The following is a 24,019-nucleotide window of genomic DNA, read 5'->3' as shown; positions in this document are numbered from 1 at the left end:
ATGTAGGATGGTTTTAAAGTTGGAGGAGAAAATGAGATGGGAGTTTTTAGACCTACCCTAACTGTTCACGCAGAGCTAGACAAGACGAGCGCCTGAGGTGAAAAAGTATATAAATTGTATTTTTTTTTTTTTTTTAGAAAATAACCGATCGTTTCACTAGATAAGACCCTTCTTCCTCGGCTGGGAGTCCTTTTAGGCTGCATTTTGGAAGTTCAAACTCAGGGGCACCATAGAAGTCCATCATATGGAGAGAAATCCTAAAATGTTATGCTCAAAAAAACATAATTTCTTTACAACTGAAGAAAGAAAGACATGGACATCTTGGCTGACAAGGGGGTGAGTATATTTTCTGTACATTTTTGTTCTGGAAGTGAACTACTTTAATAAGAGTAATAAGAAGACAAATACAAATTGTATTCACTAAACATGAGTTTAATGCCACAGTGTGTGTCAATTTCTGCATGCCATGTTGTGATTTAATAAAACAAAGGTATCCAGTTTTAACTTCATAATATTTCAAGCTAAAACATTCATTAATTGTCTCATCAATCACAACAGCCATGAAATATGATCTGTAGGTAAAACTCAGAAGAGCTTGGTTGATTACATAATTATATCCGGTTATCATCCACTTATTTACTTTGCATACTAAAAAGTTTAAAGCTGTTGGAGAGTAACAACTTTCTTTGCGAGAACCAACAAAGTGCTGTATCGCAAAGTCTTGCTTTTCCAGGAACTTGGGATTCCTTCAAGTCCAACCTGAAAAAACAAGTGTCAGTATTAGAACCATTACAAAACTGCAAGAGTAACTGCATAGTCGTTCTGTCATGTATGTATGACATAATCATCCAATGAAAGATTGGAATGGATAGTTCAGAGAGATAAGCGTTCGGATACAGATAGCACAAAAAGAATTTGACCTTAATTACATAAAGCCTACTTTGTTTTATGGATAGAACAATGTGGTAACACAGATCACAAGGTCATGATTTTTGGCAGTACCTGAGCGCCAATGCAGGCACCGATGAAGGAGCTCCTGCTACAGGTGCACCCACCGCAGCTCATAGTGTCCCGAATAGCCTGTTCATAGCCACTGGCTGTCAGAACCCCATGCAGTGCTGCCTGGAATGCACCCGGCAAACCTGAGAGACATGATAAAGCTGCTGAAATACCTGTGACTAACTGTACTGTGTGCAAAGGATAGGCATAAGAGAATAATAAAATGTTAACCTCAAGTATTTGGAAACACAGTGGGAATGAGCTCTTTGGGTTTCTTGCTCAAATTGTCCTTTACTTGATGAATGTGTCCTAAATTAGAAAATTAAAACAAAAATAAGTTTGATTTCTGATATTAAATGATGTCTTTGTGATACATGCAAAGGTTGACATGAATCCTGGATAAAGATGATGTATTAGCGAGAGACAAAAGATACAGTATATCCTGCTTCATCTGTGACCAAGAGTGTGTTAAAAACTTGTAGTATGGTTCTTTTTTACATTATACATTTAGCATTCACACTGTCAAAGTTCTTTTTAATCAAACCAAAGCTGCCAAATGTAAACACACCCTAAGTATCCAGCTCACAATACTAATAACAATGTAAAGCTGTGTATACCAATTATAGCTTTGTCCAACTCCTGAGGGTTTTTTCTGTTTGGGTCACTGAGCTGTTTCAGCACTGCATCCAAGGCCTTGGGATCAGGACCATTCAGGATGAAATGCTCCAAGAACCTGAAGAAAAAGGAAATTTAACACTGATATTTCCTATTAAATTATTGGGATCAGCTCCTATACCGTTTCCACACACATTCTAATTTGTGATTTTCCACCATTCTGTGGTGGAAACCATAATGAATAGCCTAGTTTTTGAGGCAAGCTGTGCTAAGTTGTATGTACACATCTCATATCAATCATATATTACCAACCTAGCAGCAGCGAGAGTTACCGCCACACATATGTCATTGTCTTGCGTGACCCGGGTGGCTTCCTCAACTCTCTCCAACATCTCTGGTTTTCCAGCATAGCATGCTACGATGGGAGCCAGCTTTGCCACTCCATCTATTTGGTTATCAGTTTCACAACCTGAAAAGTGTCACAATGAAGATTTAATATATTATATTGCTCTATTATCTCCTTCCAAATGACTGAAAATGTTATTATAATTATATATTTGAAAGAACATTAAAATGAATTAGTATTTATTAGCAATAATGTGGCTACACAAAATATTTGTGATGGTTATCTCACTTCATTTTCAGCAACATAACTGACCGTACCTGTCTCTGGCTTGCCGGCATCCACATTTTTAATAAAGCTCTTAAGGCTTGCTTGTCTCCAGGGTCCTTCAATAGGTAGCTGAGGCCTGGGAGCTAGAAAAAAAAAAAGTAAAAGTCATGAATAATTCAGGAAAACTCGTATTTTAAAAACAAAACAAACACCATCTGTCTAGAGTTATGAGTCAAAATGACAGCTAAATGTGCAAATGGTTATACTGTATACGTTTTTAAATGAAATATATAGCTGAAATGAAATACAAATAATACACAATAAACTTTAACTAAATGAAAGTTTGAAATGTTTCCTTGGCAACTAACTAATATAAGCTTAAGCACTAAAAATTAATAAAAACTAAATTAATAAAAACTAAAACTAAGTAAAAAAAATACAAAAGCACATAACAAAATTACTAAAAATGAAACTCAAACAAACTGAAAATGAAAAACAAAAACTTTTATTGTATGTACATTTATAATATATAATTCACATTCATATTGTATCATTAGAATCAAATCAAATAAAAGGACATAGACATAAATAAATATATATGCACTTCTTTTCTTTTTTTTTTTTTTACATTTGTAATATAAATGACTGTTTGAGTTGTTATAGTGTAGAAAAACTAATTAACTAACTATTTCAAGAAGAACTAATATAAAAAGTAAACAAATATGAAAATGTTGAGGTGCAGTAGATTCATTTACCTCCTTTGTCTCTGTAAGGATCATTGACTGGTGTGTCATATTCAGATCCGGGTCCAAAGAATTTGTAGGTGCGCTGCTTTAAATCTTCCACATTCAGACCTGCTTGAACCAACAAACAAATAACTCAATATTTAACATCCTATTAACCACAACATGGTCAGCTAATATGGTGATATTCATACCATCCTAGTCAGATTTTCAAACACACAGTTTCGCCTTTCATATTCTTACATACTGCAAAGTATCTATCTTGTATTTTTCACCTTCACACTCAGACAGGGACTCCAGGAGGACGAATGCTTGATCTCCATAGCAGCTCTGCTGTCCAGTGTTCCTCCTGTAGAATGGGTTTGCAGACTCAGGGCGGAATTCAGGCTCAGGACTTTCAGAGAGCAACATGCTCAGCTTCTGCAGGTCATAGACCCAATGGAGTGGTTGTGCTGCAGAATGTACAGTATCAACAAAAATTTGTCAACATTTGACATTTTGTCAACATTTGATTATAGGATAATACTAGATTACAGTGTTCATGTTTCACACATTACCTGCAACTATAATTGACTACAGTAATGACAAAAATAATGTATGATTACATTGCATCTCCATAAAATAATGTATAAATAAAATAAATATATATATAATATGGCTTTTTGGTATATTTGGTATAGTATTCAAAAATAATGCAAACCTGCAGCATCGGCAGCTGCTGATCCAATGATTGCTCCGATAGCCCTGTCAGCCAGGGCAAGAGCCATCTGTGGCCGCAAGATAAAACCCACGTATTAAACAGAACCCAAATAAATAAAAGAGAAATTGTAGTGCTTACCTTATATAGCTTAGAATATATACGTCGTCGGCAATATAGACACATGAAACTCGTACTAATGGTTAATACAGTTTAAAACGAAACCGTTTCTCACCTTGAAATCTTAAATTCTTCAAACGGAGTCCGAAGGGAACAAGTTACACAACGCATTTGAAGTGAAAGCGCTTGTGTTATGGAACTGCGTTTTCCTTGCTGCTGATTGGATGGAATTAAGCACGTGACAACACAACCGCAATGCACGTGCGATGTTGTATTTGTTCGTGTCAAATCGAACGCCTGATTTAACTAACTAAATAAACAAGAACAAAAATTGTTTTTTTATACATTTGCTACTGGCCGATTCATTCGTTTTATTAACTGAAGCACACGAAATATTACAAATTTCGCATTTATAAAATTATCTGAAGCGTCTAATAAAAATAATTATCGTTTTAGATATAAAATATGCACATCTGCATTACTGGAAGAGCATAAAATAACTTACTGTCTATGTGTGAGTTTAACTTACTCCTAAACCCACTTATCCGTCATTGTTTGTTTAATGATCGGAAAGCCATGTTCATTACATCTGGAACGTCCTCTAATTCTCACTAAAAGGGATTCTTTTATCTATAAAAAGCTGCAAATTATTGCATTACACTACATCATAATTCTTTATGTTTTTCTTTGTTATGAGATTGTTAACTACATGATTGACATTATTATTTATGTTTTAATTTTTTTTTTTTTTTTTACAGTTTTAACAAAGTAATACAAATGCCTTCAAATTCAGGATGATACTTACAGGAAGGCTAGATATATCTGCAAGAGGTATATAATACCTTCTGTAGTTAAAAGAGTCAATCTGATAGTCAACTAACGGAAAAGGAAGCGCATTTGATAGGGTGGGGGGTGAAATTATCCTACTATGGTGAAGACTTGCTCATTAATATTCATGAGTTGAATCTTCGCCACTGGTAGATCAACAACGCAGCGTCAACAATATTAATGAATATTCATAAGCTTACTTCACCATTGGAAGATTGTAATGCAACGCCACACACTACACTTATTATAAAACCTTCGACATACTATAATTCATAACTCCGCTGATGGGGATTTATAGTTTTGGTAGACCGCGGATAAAACCAAATTAGTGCTCACAAGTCTCAGTTTTGGCAACTAGGAGCGCAAACTCAAAAAGAAGAAGAAGAAGAAAAAAACAAAACACGGATGATAAATCTAACGCAAGGTGTGCGCTCTGCTTCGGCTGTTTCATTCAGCTGTGACAGATTTATTTAACAGTTGGTGGCTTTAATTTTATACGCGTATTATGGAGTACTGGAGGCAGTGCAGCTTGTGGTTGATCAATTGTAAAGTTTTGCCCCGGAGTTATCAGGTCACGGCGGATTCGGCGCAGGTTTTTGATTTGGCCCAAACTCTTCGGGATGGGGTGCTTCTGTGCCAGCTGCTGAACAATCTCAGACCCGACACCATTAACCTGAAAGAGATCAATCTCAGACCACAGATGTCACAGGTGAGCGCAAATAGAAAGTCTAGCGTTATTTTATTATTGCTTATGAACTAATTTGTATCCTTTATAATATAACGTTACTCCAGTTACGGAAACACTTTGGACTCAATGGCATGTTCAGTATGTGAATATCTATTTCAGTGCATTTCTTTTAACCTGCATATTATATATTTAGTATATTTTGACAGTTTTGAAAGTTAAAGTCATTTAAGGCTTTATAGTAGGTACTAGCCAGTGCTATAGAACAAGTGGCCCCAGTGCAAGTGGTAGCATAGACTTCTCTTCACAATGGGTCCAGTGGTAGATACACACAGATCTCTTTGTATATACAGCATCATTTAGTCAGTCTGCAAAACTCTCAACAAACTGGGTAAACATTGAGCTAATGAAACATCAATTTTAAATGTACATCGTGTTTTGGTAGGGACCCAAAAGGCATCCAGATGAATGTTCTGTCTGTGTAAGTAAGTGTTTAGGGCTGAGAAGTCTCAGGCAGTCTGCCCAGGCTAAAACAACTCTTCCCAGATGCCCCTGTTTCACTCCAGTGACCTGATAAAATCCAACTTTGATCTGACTGATTTTTAAATGTACAAATCCACCCTTCTGGATTGACGAGACACAGTCAGTCTCCATCAGACAGCGGAAAAGAGCAATTTTCAACAACATCCCTTGCTGCGTTAGTCGGCATTCCTGTTACTTTTTTGACTCATGCAAATGGTGTATTTTGATAAGTGTGGGTTTAGTGCTTTGGAATTAGTTCACATTCATTTAAATACACAATTTTGAACTAATGGCAATAGACTGATAGTAGTGGGAAGTTAAAAGCAACCTAATACATCATTTTCAAAGTTGTTCTGTTGTGCTCTTTAATAGTAAGAAAATGCAGAAGGAGAAATATTGCTAATAACACCTATTAGGCAAGAGAGTCTGTTTGTGATTAGCTGGAAATCTCATTTCCTCACCTACAGTAGGGAAAAGCCGTAATGATTTCACTAATTCATCTATCTCAAGGCCACATTTTCACAAAAGATTCCTGTGATATCCTCAAAATGCTTTGTCCTGGCATTTGCATTTACATTTTGTTTTGTAATGATATGTACAAATAAGTGTCCCTAATTAAAAAGTAATTGTTAAATAAAGTAAAGTTCAAAATTATTAACATGAGATGTCGGTCGAGACTTTCTGATATAAAAATTAATAATAAACTTTATTTGGAGTACTACTATGCACATTTCTTAATATTAAGCCTAAAATGTGTGTAAGTGTCACTATTGATGAGGTTTGTATGATTTTGTAATAGTTTTCTTTTTTAAATGCGAGATATTTAAAGTGTAACTGAAGTATTGCAATAGCTTAGTTCCACTTTAGCACAATCAAATATACTTTAGTATATCTGGAGTTGTACTTCATTACTACTTCTGAAAAATTAAGTGCAAAAATAGTTTTTTCAATTTAGCAGAAATGAAGTATACTAGGTTAGTATAATAAAAGTGCAAATGCAGGTTATTTTTATTAAGTGCCTAAATATGTAAATTAAATTAAATTAAATTTATGCATTTAGCAGACGCTTTTATCCAAAGCGACTTTTTAGCGAATTTTTACCTATCATGTATATGTAAATGTATTTGTAGTAGACTTAGCATGAAATAAATGTATTTGAAATACATTTTAGTATATTTATTTTTCACTAGGTGTGCAAAAACAAAACCTTTAAAAATGTTTACAGAATCTTGTTTTTTTGCTTTATCAGTTCCTCTGCCTGAAGAATATTCGTACATTCTTGTCTGCATGCTGTGAAGCATTTGGGATGAAGAAGAGTGAACTGTTCGATGCTTTCGATCTCTTCGATGTCCGAGATTTTGGAAAGGTAATCAAAACGAAAATCCTTTTTCAATAATTTCTTATTAATAATTTTGTCACCAATAGCAAATTGTTAGTTCAATCTATTATAAGATTTTTTTTAACACCATAACAATAATGTGCACCATTATCATAGTTAATGTATGAATGGATATTAATAATAAATAATAGTAATTTGTTGTTAAAGTTATTTTATTTTGAAATCATTGATCGTAGTATCATAATTACTTGTGAAATAATGCTGACTGTTAATGAGAATAATATGAATGCATGAATGAATGCAAATGAATGTGGGTCAGACAGTATATTGATTGGGGGTGGGGGGTGGGATTAATGTTCAGTCTTTCTTTGAACATGAATCTCTATCCCTACATAAACATTTCTTTATTAATTCACATTTTCCATGCAATGAACATAATGTGTTTAATTTTCCTCTGAAATTGTAGCTGTCTCTTCTTGTACTCACAGACACTTGTAAATGCCTGCCTGATGTGCTTGTGGTCTGGCCTCTGAAAGTCACCTGTAATCAATAGCTCATTTATTTCCCAAACCTTCCCATGTACAACCTCTTCCTGAATGTTTGGACTGTCTTGGTCTGGCAGTGTAATACAATAATTCCCTGAGCCACAGGAGTAACCAACTCCAGTAGCTTCCTCCTGGCATTTCTCTTCCTAGCAAGGGAATGGCCTCATGTGGGGTTAAACATAAAGTAAAGCTTCCTTTGTGCTGTGAGGGACTGCACTGTTTTCACAGAGGGGTTCAGCCATTATTTGAACTTATAGGACACATCTGCAGCCATGCAGAATCATCAGCACAGCCCTGTAGGGCTCAACCACACTCCTGAAAGAACTGACTAATGTAGGGAACAGAAAAGCTGTTCAAACACTCCCACTGCACAGTTTTTGAAGGCTTATGGCTGAGGGCATGTGTGTATGCTGTTAATGGTTCTGAGGAGTGTCATTTGTTCAGTATATATCTGGATAACTTGGTGTTTTATGCAGTCATAAAGTAAAATGCAGGTTTAGTAGTTGATGTTGAAGTTGATTAAAATAATGTATGGTGGGGAAACTAGCTAAAAGTACAAAGTTAGCAACGCTACTAATTTAACATCTTTCAGTAGCATGAAATTTTGAATAATGATGAGGCCATTTAATAAAGGACCTTATAGAGGACCTCAGTAGTCCTCCTTCACAGATTAAAAAAAAAAGATGTTAATATTTTTATTCAGTAAGGATTAAATTGATCATATCAAAATGTTGTAGATGAAGTTGTTGTTGTTATTATCATTAATAATAAACTTTTTTTTAGCACTGAAGTTGTGGCAATTTTCCATTTTAATTAAAGTTATGAGACAAAAGTCTTTTGAATATTTATTTTTCTGCAGGAGAAGGTCTGCATTCATGCAGTCATTCAGGGTTGACTGTAGATTGCAACAAAAAGGCAACACCCAAACTTAACATTTATACCTTCATCAAATCCGGATGCTTTGATCTCATCCAATCATAATGCATATTAAACATATATGTCAATTTAAAGTGCCTAACTATGTTATCCGTTTCTAAGAATTTAATGCAAATCATTTTCTAAGGAGCCAGGATGTCAAAGAAACTAAAATAACATTCCTTGTCTTGCACACATACACAAATAGATTTCCTGTTATCTCTCAGCTCATCAAAAACTCAAGCACTCAGAGACAGTCTAAAGAACATTCTTTAGTACAGTGAAGCAAATAATAATAATATTTCAGATAGAAATCAAATTACCTCCACAGCACCTTTAGAAATTGCATCTCAAAAAGCTTTATAAAAAAGTTAAAATACATTGAAATACAAAAAAAGAGATGAAAACATGCATCAAAACAATTACATTTAGAATATTATTTAAAATAATACAGTTACAAAGTAATCACATAAAAGCTACTCTGGAAACGTGAGTTACAAAAATTCAGTATGTCTAATAACAATTTAATATCATTAATATTATAATTTATAATAATTTAAGTATTCTATAATATATTAAAATGTAGTTTTTTTTTCAAGATAATAAGATTAAGCTCGAAATCAACATATTAGTGAGTTCTGAAGTATCATGTGACCCTGAAAACTGAAGTGATGGCAGCTAATAATCCAGCTTTTTCATCATCACATGAATAAATTACATTTTAAAATGTATTAAAATATAAAACAGTTATTTTAAATGAATATTTCACAGTATGTTTTTACTGTGTTTTTGCTCAAATACATGCAGCCTTGGAGAGAGTTAAAAAAAATCTCAAAAACAACAACAAAAAAAGTCTTGCCTGCACATACAGATAATTAAATACTTTTTTTGACTAATAACTTTAAGATATTTTTAAGTAAGTTTTGCTACTACTACTTGCTAACTATATGTGCACCTAACACTGACCAACACAGTGAAGCAGTGACACCATTGTAAGAAGTGTTAACATTATTTCACACCACACAATTTTCCACTGCAGTTATTGTGTTTTGCCCCATTTATAGGTCTCTGTGTGTTCTCAAGGGTTAAGTTAATCCTACTTATAATCTTTGCCCAGCGGCAATCTTCTAACATGAGTGTGCCTTGTAAGTACGCATGTTACATCCACATCCATTAAATCTGCTTTAAATTAAATTATGAAGTAATGATATAAAACACACCACAGATTTTGAGTTATGTCCTTATTTTACTATTGAGTAAAATAATCTTTATAAAACATAATTCAGACTCTGATTGGATGATTTGCTATTTAAAGCCTTTGTAAAAGACTGAAAAAACACATGCCAAGTTGCATATACTTTGCCATACAACCACACATACACAAGTATATTACTTAAATGGAATAAAATTCTCATAATTGTTAGCTCTGTATTGAACATTAGTGTGTTTTTTTCATTATATTGGTGTTTAAGTCAATAAGTCGCATTTTACCATGTGTAAGAGTGTTGTAGGAACTCCACTTTATGTGGTCCCTTGTAGTACATGGCCTCTCATTGCTTATTGTCTTCTTATAATAGTTTCTCATGGGGTTACACAGGTGTCATTGTTGTTGAACTTTGCTCGTGGTTGCTATTGCTCTCATGAAGACCGCGCATCTGTTTGGAGGTTGTTTGGTTTTAAGCATTTCTCACCTTTCATCTTCCTGTGCTGTTTCCTTAGAGACTCCACGGCACATGCAGTCTTATGCACATGTAGTTGTTTCAGTCACTTCATATGACAATAGAGATATGGATTTACTACATGCCTTCCAGGCATTCTCTTATTATTAGGTTACTGGGGTAGCATATTGACACAACTACATCCAATCAATAGGTGGTGAGAGTTTTGTCTTCACAAGATTTACTGACATGATTAATCATAAACTGCTTTATTTGCATCACATATGATTTGAATACATTAATTTAGAATAAAAATCTAACACTGAGAAGGCCTACAGATATTTTTGATTGTTTTTTTGTGTTCCTGTGGCTCAAGTGGTAGAGCATTGCGTTAGCAGTGCAAAAGGTTGTGGGTTCAATTCCCAGGGAACACACATACTAGTAAAATAATGTGTAGCCTGGATGCACTGTAAGTCACTTTGGCTAAATGCATAAATGTAAATGTAATGTAATGCTGTTTGTTGTGTTTTTGTTTGTCTAATCGATATGCATATAGTACATTGAATGGATTGTTATTGTACTTTTATTGACTGCATTATTTAGCTGACATTTATAATCACGGTCCTGTCCCTGATTTCTAAATTTCCCAAATCCCAACCAGGCTTAAACAGTGATTAAACAGACAGTGCTGCGTTTTCAACTTCCCTCTTATGAACATGTTAAACCAAAGAAGCACAGGAAATCTTAAAAAAAAAACCTTGTAAGGTGACAAGACAGGAGGGATAATAAGAATTTGAAGTTCTTTATGGCTAAAATGTTAAATTAAAGCTGTCATAACTCTTGGCATGGTGCCTCATGGGATGATTTTTTAACAGTATTAAAGCAGTTTGCATGTCTGCTGTTTTTTGTTCACTATCTAGTCTAACATGTCCAATACAAATCATTAAAATTTAAGATTGGTATAGAACCTGTTGCTTGAACAACATAGTAACGCCAGGGTCAAGAGCTTGATTCCCAGGGATCCATGGGCTGATAAAATGTACACCTTGAATGCAAGGAACGTCTTGTCTTTCAAATGCATAAATGTAATATAAATTGAATGAAATGAACAGTTTTTATTATATCAAAGCTGATTTTAGGCACTCAAACACAAAATCCTTCAGGTTTGTGACTGGTTGTTTATACTGAGAGAAAATAAAACTAAACTAAAGAAAGTCTTACCTTCTGCACACTCACACTTGGTTTCAGAACTGAAATGTATGAATGCGCAGTCTATAAAGATTCAGTATGAAAAGCTCACCTCTGCTGCGCTGCTTTATGGTGGAATTGAAATTCTGCTGCGGTCTGACTGTAAAGCTGCAAAAGCTTCGACCTGCAGCTGGCATCTTAGCTTTACACTGTATAGGTGACCTATTTTAATGTTTTTGTACAGAACTTCAAAAATGTTATTCCTAAATGCAGGTTATCTTACTAATAAATAAAACGATCTGATTTTATTCCTTCATATACTTTGTGGAACAGACACTAGGGAAATGTATAGAAGTACAGATTGCTGCTGTTCACATCTCCACAGAATGCTGCCTGTAAAAAGAGTTAAAATGCTAAAACATTCATGCAGTTTAGGATGCATGAAGTGCGAATGAAAGTAGATGACAACACCTCTTATCAGTGGCGTGAACAAAAATAACTTTCTAAAGGAAGCAGGGTTGGTTTTCAACAGGTGTTCTGAAGCGCGATTCAAAGACCCAAATGGTGTGCTATCATTGAGATCTGTCTATTGTAAGTGTGTTTGTGCTACTTGCATGTGTGTTACCATTTGCCAATCTGTATACGTCTGTATGTGTGCATGAGTGTCAATGTGAGAAAGCAAGCCCACATTGCACAAGCTTGGCATTGCAAGACCACTTCCTTTCCAGAGAGTGTGATGCCTCTCTAATAACATAGCTTTTTATAGGTAGACTATAACAGGAATCACTTCTTCTTTTCAGCTGAAATAGTACATAAATAGTAGATTCATTCATTCTATTAGTTACTTAGAACTAGTTTTAAAGAACAATTTAATAGTTCAACTGTTTGCTATATCTTAAGTAAAATGCAGCAAAGTGCTGTTGCTGATTTCACATGTAAAGAGGGTGTTTACAAAGGACAGTCAATTTAATTCTAAACAAGATGGCAGAAAACATTCAATTAATTCTATTCACTTATTATATTATATTAATTATATTTTCATTATATTTCTTTCTGAAGACCATGTCCCATACAGAAAAAATAAAAAATAAAAATTATATATATATATATATATATATATATATATGTGTGTGTGTGTGTGTGTGTGTGTGTGTGTATATATATGTGCTCTATGAATGTGCGTTCACAAACTGATTCGGCATTTGGCGCTACATCAGCCACATCCTTTCCTTTACCGAATCTAAATTAAAGTTCTCACCAGCTGCCACTCCGGGATATGATGACTGTTTGGATGTTTGTTCACTTTTCTTGTGTCCAGCTTTAAGTTTTAGTTCATGTTAATTCAGAGTGCATTAGCTGTTAACTAGCACAACTTTTTTTTTTAAATAATGCATTAGTAAATGTTGAAAATAACATTAACTAAGATTAATAAATGCTGAAGTAGTATTGTTTATTTGTTCATGTTAACTGAAGTAGTTAACTAATGAACCTTATTGAAATGTGTTACTAATATTAATATAAATTCTGTCCAATTTTATTGTTACTTTCAGTAAGAAGTATGTTTTGTTTTTTAAATTCAGCATCATTAAAATTGAGTTAAAATAAAAAGTCTTACAAAATTACTTTGTATTATTTAATAAAATAATAAATAATCATTACAAAGCATTTTCAGTTTTGGTTTTCGGGCAATTGCATCCAGAATTTTCGGTTTCAGCCCAGAATTTTAATTTCGGTGCATCCGTAATATATATTCAAATGTATTTCATGTATTTATTTTCTACCATCATATTTTTTGGCCATATTTGTGTATTAAAAATATACATATTTGCTAGGAAATGCTTGTTTTGTTTATTGTGTAGTGACGTGCTGAAATTGCGTTTGGTCTCGTACTGTATCGCGTACCTTATCAGTGTCGTGCACTTTGCTTTACCATTTGTTGTGATAAAAAGGAAAGTGTGTCCAGCTTAAGTCAATTTGAGTTTTGTTAGATGAATATAAAAAGGTTAGTATACCATGGCAGCAGTTGCGGCAGCCCTCCTGTTAAGCCCTCCTCATGTGAAGACCGAAGGGTGTAAAGACCATCGACTCCACTGAACAGGGACACCGGCAAGGGACAAAAAGTATTGCTTTTGAATCATTCTCTTTTCTACTACTTGTTTCCCTTCAGTTTTCAGTTTTTATAACCAAATCTTACTATGTGTTTCCAGATCCCTACTATCACTACCACTTGCAAACCATGCATCACACACTGTAGGCAGGGCAATCCTAACAACCTGTGCACTTTGCCTATGTTTACTAATACACTACTTTCTTTTTCTATTGGTCTCTGGAATTTCCAGTCTGCTGTAAACAAAACAGATTTTATTACTTCTATTACAAGTCATTCAAGACTAAACCTCATGGCCCTGACAGGGACGTGGATCAAGCCAGAGGACAATGCTACATCTGCAGCACTCTCCAATAATTTATCTTTTTCCCACTCCCCCCGTCTGACTGGAAGAGGTGGAGGTACTGGTCTGCTTATGATTGGAATTTTAATCCTTTACTATCTCTGAGTATCAACAGCTCCTTTGAATCACATTCAGCCACTATTACCCACCCTCTTAAAATCCATTTTAAAGTTGTTTATCGAACCCCAGGACCACTAGATAACTTTGTGGAAGAATTAGATGTGCTGCTCTCAAACTTTCCTGAGGATGATACTCCCCTAGTTATGCTTGGAGACTTCAACATCCACATGATCTCAAGAGAGTGTTAACTATGGCTACTCACAAATCAGGCAACCTAATGGACCTTATTTACACAGGACACCGCTCCACTGATCATGTATTGGTTACACCACTGCACACCTCAGATCACTTCCTCCTCACTCTTAACCTCAACATGGTTCCTGACACAACACATACCCCTGCACAAGTCATCTTTCGATGTAACCTATGCTCACTCTCACCCTCTCGGCTATCTGGTATGGTTTCATCTTCGCTTCCTTCCCCTGAACAGTTATCATCTTTTGATGTTAAAACATTTTCCTCCCTCCTTTGACCTCCTCCTCCCCCTCCTTCATCAACTCTAACAGCTGATGACTTTGCCACGTACTTCATTAATAAAATTCAAACCTCAGTGCACAATTTACCACACCACAAACTGTCAAACACATCTTACCAGCAAACATACAATCATTTTCATCCTTCTCTCCACTCTCTGAGGCAGAAGTCTCTAAACTCATCCTTTCCAATCAGCTTGCTACTTGTCCGCTTGATCCTATTCCATCTCATCTCCTTCAAGCCATTTCTCCTGCCATTGTACCTGCACTCACTCACATTGTTAACACATCCTTTCACACTGGTGTTTTTCCCTCAGCATTTAAACAGGCTCGTATAACCCCACTTCTTAAGAAACCCACTCTTAACCCAACTCTTTTAGAGAACTACAGACCGATTCCCTTCTACCTTTCATTGCAAAAACACTTGAATGAGTTGTGCTCAACCAAGTCTCTGCCTTTCTCACACAGAACAACCTCCTGGACAGCAACCAATCTGGCTTCAGAAGTGGACATTCGACTGAGACTGCCTTGCTCTCAGTTGACTGGCAAGAGCGACTTCCAAATCTTCTATACTTATCTTGCTGAACATGTCCGCTGCTTTTGATAGGGTGAACCACCAGATTCTCCTGTCAATCCTATTGGAAAATGGCATCTCAGGAACCGCACACCACTGATTTGAGTCTTAACTCTCAGATAGGTTCTTCAAGGTATCATGGAGAGGTGAGGTGTCCAAGTCGCAACATCTAGCTACTGGGGTGCCTCAGGGCTCAGTTCTTGGATCACTTCTCTTCTCTGTCTACATGGCATCACTAGGTTCTGGCATTCAGAAACATGGCTTTTTTATATCACTGCTATGCTGATGACACTCAACTCTACCTCTCATTCCATCCTGATGATCCGACGATAGCTGCTCGCATCTCAGCATGTCTAACAGACATGTCTTGTCGGATGACGGACCATCACCATCAACTCAACCTGGCTAAGACAGAACTGCTTGTGGTTTCAACAAACCAATCACTTTATCAAAATTTCACCATCCAGTTAGGCTCATCAACCATAACTCTTTTATAAACAGCTAGAAACCTTGGAGTTGTGATTGATGATAAGCTGAATTTCTCAGACCGCATTGCTTAAATTGCCTGGTCCTGCAGATTTGGTTTATACAACATAAGGAAGATCAGGCCCTTTTTTTCAGAACATGCAACACAACTCCTTGTTCAAGCTCTTGTTCTATCCAGGCTGGATTGCAATGCTCTCTTGGCAGGTCTTCCAGCAACTTCTATCAAACCTCTACAATTAATCCAAAATGCCACTGCAAGATTAATCTTTAATGAGCCAAAAAGAATGCATGTCACACCTCTGTTCAATTTACACTGGCTACAAGTAGCTGCTCGCATAAAATTCAAGACATTAATGTTTGCCTACAAAACCACCACTGGCTCTGCACCCATTTACCTAAATTAATTTCTTCAGAGTTATGTGCCCTCTAGAAGCTTGTGTTCTGCAAGTGAATGACGCATTATTGTGCCATCTCAAAGAGGCACAAAATCACTTTGACGGACTTTACATTAACTTTTCCCTCCTGGTGGAATGACCTTCCCAACTCAATCTGAGCAGCTGAGTCCTTAGCCATCTTCAGGAAACGACTTAAAACACATCTGTTCCATCTTTATTTGACCCTCTAACTCTAGCATTCTATTCTATTTTAATTCTACTTTATTTATTTTTTTATCTTTAAAAAAAACTAGCTTTTTATTTTTTCTATTCTATCTACTTGTTTTTCTTTGTGTGTGTGTGTGTGTGTGTATATATATATATATATATATATATATATATATATATATATATATATATATATATATATATATATATATATATATATATGTATATATATACCTTGCTACGTGTACTGCATTAGTCTAACCGAGACTTGTCATTTGCACTGATATATTGTTGCTCTTTTGTTAGTTTTGTCTGCTTTTATTGTCCTCATTTGTAAGTCGCTTTGGATAAAAGCGTCTGCTAAATGACTAAATGTAAATGTAAATATATACGTGTACATACAGTGGTGTGAAAAAGTATTGGCCTGATTTCATATTTTTTTGCATGTTTGTCACACTTTAATGTTTCAGATCATCAAACAAATGTAAATATTAGTAAAAGATAACACAAGTAAACACAACACGCAGTTTTTAAATGAAGGTTTTTATTATAAAGGGGAAAACAAAATCCAAAACTACATGGCCCTGTTTGAAGAAGTGTTTGCCCCCCTGTTAAAACTGTGATTTATCACACCTGAGTTCAATTTCTCTAGCTACACCCAGGCCTGATTACTGCCACACCTGTTCGCAATCAAGAAATCTCTTAAATAGGACCAGCCTGACAAAGTGAAGTAGACCAAAAGATACTCAAAAGCTAGACATCATGCCAAGATGCAAAGAAATTCAGAAACAAATGAGAAAAGAAAGTAATTGAGATCTATCAGTCTGTAAAAGGTTATAAAGCCATTTCTAAAGCTTTGGGACTCCAGCGAACCACAGTGAGAGCCATTATTCACAAATGGCAAAAATATGGAAGAGTGGAGAACCTTCCCAGGAGTGGCCGGCTGACCAAAATTACCCCAAGAGCACAGCGACGACTCATTCAAGAGGTAACAAATGACCCCACAACAACATCCAAAGAACTGCAGGCCTCACTTGCCTCACTTAAGGTCGGTGCTCATGACTCCATCATAAGAAAGAGACTGGACAAAAATGGTCTGCATGGCAGAGTTCCAAGAGAAAAAACAGCTGCTGAGCAAAAAGAACATAAAGGCTTGTCTCAGTTTTGCTAGAAAACATCTTGATGATCCCCAAGACTTTTGGGAAAATACTGTGGACTGACGAGACAAGGTGTGTGTCCCATTACGTCTGGCGTAAAAGTAACACCGCATTTCAGAAAAAGAACATCATACCAACAGTAAAATATGGTGGTGGTAGTGTGATGGTCTGGGCTGTTTTGCTGCTTCAGGACCTGGAAGAGTTGCTGTGATAAATGGAACCATGAATTTTGCTGTTTACCAAAAAATCCTGAAGGAGAATGTCCGGCCATCTGTTCGTGACCTCAAGCTGAAGCGAACTTGGGTTCTGAAGCAGGACAATAATCCAAAACACACCAGCAAGTCCACCTCTTAATGTCTGAAGAAAAACAAAATGAAGACTTTGGAGTGGCCTAGTCAAAGTTCTGACCTAAATCCTATTGAGATGCTGTGGCATGACCTTAAAAAGGCGGTTCAAGCTCGAAAACACTCCAGTGTGGCTGAATTACAACAATTCTGCATAGATGAGTGGACCAAAATTCCTCCACAGCGCTGTAACAGACTCATTGCAAGTTATCGCAAACACTTGATTGCAGTGGTTGCTGCTAAGGGTGGCCCAACCAGTTATTAGGTTTAGGGGGCAAACACTTTTTCACACAGGGCCATGTAGTTTTGGATTTTGTTTTCCCTTAATAATAAAAACCTTCATTTAAAAACTGCATGTTGTGTTTACTTGTGTTATATTTGACTAATATTTAAATTTGTTTGATGATCTGAAACATTAAAGTGTGACAAGCATGCAAAAAAAAAAAAAACGAAATCAGGAAGGGGGCCAACACTTTTTCACAACACTGTGTGTGTGTATCTATATATATATTTTATGTATATAAAATCTGTAAATATATAACATATTTTATGTATAAATGTGTGTGTGTGTGTGTGTATACACACACACACACACATATATATATATACATATAGATATATATGTATGTATATATTAGGGCTGCAAAACAATTAATCAAGATTAATCACATTCAAAATAAAAGTTTATGTTTACAAACTATATGTGTGTGTAATGTGTATATTTACATATATGTGTGTATTTGTATATACATAATATATATACACAGTACACATACATAATGTAAACATAAACTTTTATTTTAAATGCAATTAATCGTGATTAATCATTCTGCAGCCCTAATATATATACATATATACGCACACACACACACACAAGTACACATACATACACACACATATATATATATATATATATATATATATATATATATATGTATATGTGATATATATATGTGTGTGTGTGTGTGTGTGTGTGTGTGTATATACACACACACACACCAGATATACATATATACAGTATGTGTGTGTGTGTGTGTGTGTCACATGTGAACAAAAACTTGATTTGTTGTCTATAACGTGTGAACATATAACATTAAAAAAAAACTTCATCAAGGAACATAATTTAACATGCTCAAAAATGCAATATTGCTATAATAAATATTAAATATTATAAATCATTATAAATCTAGTTTTGATCTCTATAAGGCCATCCACATTTGTATTTAGCATAAATGTAGGCTACTGTAAGGAAATGTATTTTCTTGCCCTGTAAATACATTTAGAAATGTACAGTATTTTGGTATATAAGGGGTTGAAACTAAATATATTATATATATATTTTAAAATTGTATTTCATTGAGCTTCACTGTTTGCAACATATCATATATATCTTATGTGTATATATTTATTAACTAAAATAAGTAAATATAAAGTCATCTCACCAACTCTTACAATTAAACTATTTTGTACCTTTAAAACTCACTTTAAAACTCAAAGTGTTCTTCGTTTCCTAGAGCTGCAGGTTTTTTTTTTTTGTTATGTATTAAATCAACAGAAGTTCCACCAACTTGCATTGCATCACAAAACTATTTAAAATGGGACAAACACTGTGAAGGTTGGACAGAAATGATCAACGATCTTGTTAAAAGTGAAAAAATAAATGTTCTTACAAGTATGTCCAAATGTTGCTATCTCACATTTTTAAAACAGGCTGCTTGGCTGGCTTTTTTCACTAATTGGTCTTTTTTACTTGGAGAGGATGTTCTGAACAGTTTGTTTTCATCAGTACATAATACATATTTGTCTCAAAAGACCAGAGAAACATGCTGAAAAACACAATTACTACAGATAAGCTAAAGGTCTATACTGTACATAAACCAAAAACTGAAACCGGCCGACACACATTTCTAATTTGCAAATGAACAACTTGCATTTGTCTTTCCAGGTCATTGACACCCTATCAAAACTCTCTCATACGCCTTTTGCACAACAGATAGGAATCAAGTGAGTTTGCATTTACAATGCAAGAAAATAATCAGTTGTACACATTAAAAATCATCTTATTCTCTGAGCTAAAACAAAGAATTCTGTACCGATTTCACAGGCCATTTCCCACAGAGGAAAGCACTGAAAATGAAGACATATATATCCATTTGGCAGATCTGATTGAGTAAGTATGAAGCTCTCAATCTAATTGAGCAGTTGTTTTGGAATGAGATATTAGTTTTTAACTGAAACTCATTAGCACTTGTGGTTTAATCACCCACGTTTCGGAAGAACAATTCATATTTTAAGTATTATATGAGATCCATAACCTACTTTGGCATTGTGTGGGAGGATTGTGAATAGCTGATTAATAGTAAGTGCGAAAACAGGAAGTTACACTGGAATTTTCTGTAGAAATAGACCTATACATACAGCAGTGCACTGATCTATTACATTTAAAAACCAGTAGACGCAAAGTCTGAGAGTTTTGACCAGAACTGTTGTGTAATCATGTTGTGTTCATATTTTAATGGCAATGTTGAAGTCCTAATTTGAATGTGTTTGTGTGAACAGTAAGGAGCTGGAGGAAGATATTTATGACCCAGTGTATGGAGATGTGGAGGGAGGAGAGGTGTATGAGGATCTGATGAGGACAGAGGCTGCTGCGTCTCAAGCGGTACTCAAATGACTCAATAGCACACACACACAAACTCTCCTAATGCATCAGTGTTGATTTCCTTTGTAAAACACCTACCTTCTCCTACCCGAAATATGGTCGCTTTTTCATAAGTATCTCTATGAGTAAATTCACTGTAAACACGAAAAGCACCAGAAAAAACAAACAAACTTTAAACTGGATGGGATGCACTGTGACCCTTTAAAACTTTATTAGGTTGTGTTTTTGAAGCTGTTTTTTTTTGGATGACTGGCTGTAGTCTGAATAAGTGAGCTGTGTTGACAGAAACAGGCCGAGGTGGATATCAGAAGCTGCTGTCTTCTAGAGATCAAACAGACAGAAGCCAAATACACTGAGACCCTGGAGACCATTGAGAAGGTGAGATTCACATTCGCAGGATGGAGAGTTTTATCATAACATGCTTCACATCTAGTGATGGACAGATGCTCCGCTGTTGACACACAATGGAGGATATAACTTTCCTACATGGAGCTAAAAAACCTTTTATTTCTGTCGTAACAGTACTTTATGATTCCACTGATAAAATTCATCTCAGCAACAGAAATTGACAAGATTTTCATCAATATACCAGTGAGTAAAGCTGACTGCAATGTTTCTAAATTTTTTGTTTTACATTTTGTCTAACATTTCCAACAAATTTCAGTTATGTTTATATGTATATCTGTGCTTCACAGGACCTGGTTAAAGTTCACAAAAACCTGTCGGCTGAGATTCAAGACTCTGTTCAAAATAAAAATGCAGAAAACCTCCACCAAATCTTCATTCTTTACAAAGACAGGTATTACTGTATATATGTTATTTTCCAGTAAAAACATCTAAACATTCCTAAAACAAGATACAAGTAATAAATAAATAATAACAAGTAAATAATAAATAATAAAATAAAAAAAGTAAAAAAAGTTACTTGAAAAGCAAAGCTGTGTAAGACTTACTACTATATACCATGGGTGGCGACATCGGTCCTGGAGAGCCGCAGCCCTGCAGAGTGTGCCTTGCAAAAGTATTCATACCCCTTAATTTATTTCACATTTTGTTATGTTGCTGCCTTGTTAAACTGCTTTGAATTACTTTTTTCCCACATCAATCTACACTCCATACACCATAATGACAAAGCAAAAACAGAACTGTCACAACTTTGTAAATTTATTAAAAATAAAAAACTGAAATAAGTACGTTGCATAAGTATTCATACCCCTCAAAAACCCATACTACATATTTAGCTGAAGCACCATTACAGTCTCGAGTCTTTATGGGTAAGATGCGACAAGCTTTGCTCATCAGCATTTGGCTCTGTCAGGTTGGATGGGGGCAGATGCAAATGTTCAGGTTTCTTCAGAAATATTTTATTGGGTTCAAGCTAAGGCTCTGGCTTGGCCACTCAAGGACATTCACAGAGTTGTCTGTAAGTCACTCTTGCTGTGTGCTTAGGGTCGTTGTCCTGTTGGAAGGTGAACTTTCTGTCCAGTCTGAGGTTCTGAATGCTCTGGACTAGGTTTTCATTAAGACTATCTCAATATTTTGGTGCATTGAGCTTTTCTTCTACTCTGACGAGTCCCTCAGTCCCTGCCGCTGAAAAACAGCCCCACAGCAAGAGGCTGCTACCAGAACACTTTACTTTTGGGATGCAGGTGATGAGAAGTGCCTGGTTTCTTTCAAACATGATGCTTAGAATTGAGGTTCATCAGACCAGAGGATATTGTTTCTCACAGTCTAAGGGTCGTTTAGGTGCTTTTTTGTAAATTCCAAGTGGGTTTTTGTGTGTCTTCACTGAAGAGAGGATTGAGTATTGCCACACCTCCATAAAGCCCTGATTGATGGAGTGTTGCAGTGATGTTTGTCCTTCTATAGATTTCTCCTATCTCCACATATGATCATGGAGCTCAACAAGAGTGACTATCAGCATCTTGGTCACCAGTCTAGACAAGGCCCTTCTCCATCAGTTGCTCAGCTCTAGGAAGAGTCCTGGTTGTTTCAGACGTCTTCCATTAAGGATAATGGAGGCTACATGCTTCTGTGAACCTTCAATGAAGCATAATTTTTTTCTGAACTCTTCCCCAGATGTGTTGCTTGATGCAAACCTGTTTCTGAGCTCTACAAGCAGTTTGTTTGACCTTAGGGCTTGGTTTTTGCTCTAATATGCATTTTCAGCTATTAGACCTTTTATTAAAATGTGTGTGCCTTTCCAAATCATACCCATTTAATTGAATTTTCCACAGGTTAACTTCACTCGAAGTGTAGTAACTTGTAAGTGTACTGTAATAGGAATGCTCCTGAGCTAAATTTCAACTGTCCCAGATAATATGAAAGGTATGAATACTTATGCAATGGAATCATCAGTTTTTTTTTATTTTTCATAAAATTGCAAAGATGTTAAAAACCTGTTTGTTTGTTTTTTACTTTGCCATTATGTTGTATGGCGTGTAGATTGATGTGGGAAAAAAGTAATTTAAAGCAATTTAACATAAAACAGCAACAGAACAAAACACACAAACACACAATTTATTTATTCTTATTACATATATTTTTCTTATTTATTTATTTATTACATTTTATGTGAAATGTTCAGTGTTAAAGATGTCGAAATTGTTTAGAATCAAATTTTGTGGAAATCTGCAGAGCTAATAGTTAATATTTTATATTTCTAGAATGATATTACTGAGCACTGCTGATGTGTGTGTTTTTTGCTAACATTTACCCTGTCTGCTTTAGGCTTCTGCTTTATGGAAAATACTGCAGTCATGTAGAATCTGCCATTTCTCTGTTAGACTTCATCTGTAAGAACAAAGAGGGTGTTCGACTGAAACTAGAGGTTCAAAACACAGTTTGATTTTCTGTCTTAATTAAAATATTTCATTCTCATTTTATAATCATGACCCAGAAAATATCATTTTGTTTAGAATCTGCTTTTCCCAAAACCAAATCACTAAACAATAATTTTATTTTGAGGTTTTGTAGAGACTTCTGTTTTCCAGATTCAGTTTATTTTGTGTTGCAGGAATGTTCAAAGAGAGCCAATAATGGGAAATTCACTTTGAGAGACTTGCTTGTGGTTCCCATGCAGCGAGTGCTAAAATACCCACTACTGCTTCAGGTACAGTAACATACAAGCTATTAGCATTGTTCACTTCTAACACTTTGAATTGACACTAGACCAATGCATATCACAATTTTTGATGAGGTTTTCTGTATGCAACACTGTCAGAATGACCCTGTTTGATTGTCCTACTGATGTTTACCACATGGGGGAGCTGTCTGGCTAGATTTCTCTTATTTTCTGACCAAGATACTACATGAGCTTACAGAATTTCTCACTGCTGTAGGAAAGTTTTATTCCCCTGTTTTCAGATGAAGTACAGCTTGTTCAATCAATACATGAGGTCATTATATTAAAGTCAATGTGAAACTTTAGTCACAACCCGTTTTACATCAATAATTTCTAAACATTACAAGGATATCCAAATAAATGTAGGAGGGACCATTGGGAACTTTTTTGCAATGTTTTGCAAACTGACAGACGATGAGTGACTTACTTTATGAGGTATAAATTATTTTTGAGGGAGGTAATGTGCTATAGTGTGATTTTTTTATTTAATGAATTAAGTTGATGTTTTTAATTGTTTTTTTGTTGCTTAATTTTTCTTAAGAATGTTTTTTTGGATAATT

The 24,019-nt window shown here is 35.3% G+C and overlaps 2 protein-coding genes across 7 annotated transcripts in view; one reads left to right on the top strand and one right to left on the bottom strand.

Annotated features, from left to right (window-relative positions):
- Positions 1 to 416: 416 nt before the first annotated feature.
- LOC109055149 (crystallin J1C-like) lies at positions 417 to 4,053 on the bottom strand. Of its 2 annotated transcripts, none has more exons than XM_042717992.1 (10): positions 3,903 to 4,053; positions 3,671 to 3,737; positions 3,246 to 3,422; positions 2,983 to 3,081; positions 2,278 to 2,370; positions 1,927 to 2,083; positions 1,617 to 1,732; positions 1,231 to 1,308; positions 1,003 to 1,142; positions 417 to 759 (listed from the first exon to the last, which is right to left on the bottom strand). In XM_042717992.1, the coding sequence occupies exons 2-10, from the start codon at positions 3,735 to 3,737 to the stop codon at positions 658 to 660; spliced, it is 1,029 nt and encodes a 342-aa protein (XP_042573926.1). In that variant the 5' UTR covers positions 3,903 to 4,053; the 3' UTR covers positions 417 to 657. The 2 variants fall into 2 exon arrangements, with proteins under 2 accessions (XP_042573926.1, XP_042573925.1); XM_042717991.1 differs by having other exon boundaries at positions 3,809 to 3,951.
- Positions 4,054 to 4,703: 650 nt separating this feature from the next.
- The window catches only part of LOC109055147 (guanine nucleotide exchange factor VAV3-like), a 63,711-nt gene continuing 44,395 nt past the window's right edge, over positions 4,704 to 24,019 (top strand). For 2 of the 5 annotated variants that reach the window (XM_042717987.1, XM_042717986.1), the window contains exons 1-10: positions 4,706 to 5,324; positions 7,072 to 7,188; positions 19,619 to 19,677; positions 19,778 to 19,843; positions 20,233 to 20,335; positions 20,621 to 20,713; positions 20,858 to 20,926; positions 21,031 to 21,134; positions 23,066 to 23,165; positions 23,352 to 23,447. In XM_042717987.1, coding sequence (XP_042573921.1) covers positions 5,121 to 5,324; positions 7,072 to 7,188; positions 19,619 to 19,677; positions 19,778 to 19,843; positions 20,233 to 20,335; positions 20,621 to 20,713; positions 20,858 to 20,926; positions 21,031 to 21,134; positions 23,066 to 23,165; positions 23,352 to 23,447 — 1,011 coding nt within the window. In that variant the 5' untranslated portion in view covers positions 4,706 to 5,120. Of the gene's footprint in view, positions 5,325 to 7,071; positions 7,189 to 19,618; positions 19,678 to 19,777; positions 19,844 to 20,232; positions 20,336 to 20,620; positions 20,714 to 20,857; positions 20,927 to 21,030; positions 21,135 to 23,065; positions 23,166 to 23,351; positions 23,448 to 24,019 lie in introns of all 5 variants that reach the window. The other 3 variants (XM_042717988.1, XM_042717990.1, XM_042717989.1) reach the window with 3 other exon arrangements.

The sequence above is a fragment of the Cyprinus carpio genome, chromosome B2, assembly GCF_018340385.1.
Source record: "Cyprinus carpio isolate SPL01 chromosome B2, ASM1834038v1, whole genome shotgun sequence".
NCBI lineage: Eukaryota > Metazoa > Chordata > Actinopteri > Cypriniformes > Cyprinidae > Cyprinus > Cyprinus carpio.
This window is presented reverse-complemented; position numbering and strand designations above follow the sequence as displayed.